Below are 2,500 nucleotides of genomic sequence, written 5' to 3'. Positions count from 1 at the left end.
CCTGGTGTGTTTAGTGGTGTGTGTAGTGGTGTGTGTAGTGGTGTGTGTAGTGTGTGTTTTTATCAGAGGTCACGCCGCGTGCTGTGGGAGTGTGTGTGGGCGATCCACCTTCTCTCAGGTCCCCTCCCCTCTCATCCTTTTCTACCTAATCTCTCTCTCTCTCTCTCTCTCTCTCTCTCTCTCTCTCCTCTCTCTCTCTCTCTCTCTCTCTCTCTCTCTCTCTCTCTCTCTCTCTCTCTCTCTCTCTCTCTCTCTCTCTCTCTCTCTCTCTCTCTCTCTCTCTCTACCCCCTCTCCTGTTCACCCTTCCGTCCCTCTCCACACCTTACCAAACTCCTTCCCTCTCTTCCCCCTCTCTCTCTCTCCATCCTCACCACACCTCTCCCTCTCTTCCCTCTATCCCCTCTATACCTCCGTCCCTCCATATCCCATGATGCCTTGCCCCAGGCCACTACGCTAGGCCCCAGCAGTATGGGCAGAGCCTGGGAGGGGAGAGAGAGCTCTGATTGGTCCAGGTCGGGTCCCCCTTCCTTTGCTTCCAATGGGGGAGGACACCGAGAGCTCCAAAGTCAACCACAGCTTCCTGCGAGACTACGTCACCGAAGGTAGGCTCATAACACCTTTTTTACCTTAAGTATGTCTATAACACCTCTGTCACCATATGTAGGTTTATAATATCACTATATTATCTTACATAGGTTTATAACAGTGCTATGTCACCTTACGTAGGTTTATAACACATCTATTTTATCTTAGGTAGGTTTATAACGGCTCTATGTCACCTTAAGTAGGTTTATAATACCACTACATAATCAAAGCTTATAATACATATATTTTACCTTAAGTAGGTCTATAATGGTTCTATGTCACATTAGGTAGGTTTATAATACCTCTATTTTAGATTATGTTCGCGTATTATAACTCTGTCAAGTTACGTAGACCTAGAGCGCCACTTAGTTTCCAAAGGTAGGCTTCCAATGTATCTCTGTTACCGAAGGTAGGCTTCCAATATATCTCTGTTACCGAAGGTAGGCTTCCAATATATCTCTGTTACCGAAGGTAGGCTTCCAATATATCTCTGTTACCGAAGGTAGGCTTCCAATATATCTCTGTTACCGAAGGTAGGCTTCCTATATATCTCTGTTAGTGTTTTTAATGGGGGGGGTAAACACGAATATATATTCACATGAATATTTAATTGCAGTGTTATTTGTTTTGGTCTATATTGCATTTGTTTTATGCATAAGGGCATAAAAATTTACCAATATTTACATATAGTTGCATATTTTCCTAAGCTTATGTCAGAGGAAAACACAACATTTCTAATTTGGGTCCCAGGCTGAAAAACTTTAAGAACCCCTACCTAATGGGGTAGTAGCAGTATGATAGTAGGATGCTGACTCAGTGGTTCTGAACCCTTATGGGGTAGTAACGGTATGATAGTAGGATGCTGACTCAGTGGTTCTGAACCCTTATGGGGTAGTAACAGTATGATAGTAGGATGCTGACTCAGTGGTTCTGAACCCTTATGGGGTAGTAACAGTATGATAGTAGGATGCTGACTCAGTGGTTCTGGACCCTTATGGGGTAGTAACGGTATGATAGTAGGATGCTGACTCAGTGGTTCTGAACCCTTATGGGGTAGTAACAGTAGGATGCTGACTCAGTGGTTCTGAACCCTAATGGGGTAGTAACAGTATGATAGTAGGATGCTGACTCAGTGGTTCTGAACCCTTATGGGGTAGTAACAGTATGATAGTAGGATGCTGACTCAGTGGTTCTGAACCCTTATGGGGTAGTAACAGTAGGATAGTAGGATGCTGACTCAGTGGTTCTGAACCCTTATGGGGTAGTAACAGTAGGATAGTAGGATGCTGACTCAGTGGTTCTGAACCCTTATGGGGTAGTAACAGTAGGATGCTGACTCAGTGGTCCTGAACCCTTATGGGGTAGTAACAGTATGATGCTGACTCAGTGGTTCTGAACCCTTATGGGGTAGTAACAGTATGATGCTGACTCAGTGGTTCTGAACCCTTATGGGGTAGTAACAGTATGATGCTGACTCAGTGGTTCTGAACCCTTATGGGGTAGTAACGGTATGATAGTAGGATGCTGACTCAGTGGTTCTGAACCCTTATGGGGTAGTAACAGTATGATAGTAGGATGCTGACTCAGTGGTTCTGAACCCTTATGGGGTAGTAACAGTATGATGCTGACTCAGTGGTTCTGAACCCTTATGGGGTAGTAACGGTATGATGCTGACTCAGTGGTTCTGATCCCTTATGGGTTAGTAACAGTATGATAGTAGGATGCTGACTCAGTGGTTCTGATCCCTTATGGGGTAGTAACAGTATGATGCTGACGCAGTGGTCCTGAACCCTTATGGGGTAGTAACAGTATGATGCTGACTCAGTGGTCCTGAACCCTTATGGGGTAGTAACAGTATGATGCTGACTCAGTGGTTCTGATCCCTTATGGGTTAGTAACAGTATGATAGTAGG

General features: G+C 44.7%; 1 protein-coding gene across 1 annotated transcript in view; it reads left to right on the top strand.

Moving 5' to 3' along the window:
- Positions 1 to 540: 540 nt before the first annotated feature.
- LOC124021890 (serine/threonine-protein phosphatase 2A 55 kDa regulatory subunit B gamma isoform-like) overlaps positions 541 to 2,500 on the top strand; it is a gene marked incomplete at its 3' end in the record, with an annotated part of 7,991 nt that continues 6,031 nt past the window's right edge. Inside the window, exon 1 of the mRNA XM_046337026.1 lies at positions 541 to 604. Within this exon, the coding sequence (XP_046192982.1) occupies positions 541 to 604 (64 nt within the window). The remainder of the gene's footprint in view (positions 605 to 2,500) is intronic.

The sequence above is a fragment of the Oncorhynchus gorbuscha genome, unplaced genomic scaffold (assembly GCF_021184085.1).
Source record: "Oncorhynchus gorbuscha isolate QuinsamMale2020 ecotype Even-year unplaced genomic scaffold, OgorEven_v1.0 Un_scaffold_1241, whole genome shotgun sequence".
Classification (NCBI taxonomy): domain Eukaryota; kingdom Metazoa; phylum Chordata; class Actinopteri; order Salmoniformes; family Salmonidae; genus Oncorhynchus; species Oncorhynchus gorbuscha.
The sequence above is the reverse complement of the archived record's forward strand: the minus strand, read 5'-3'. Positions and strand labels throughout refer to the sequence as shown.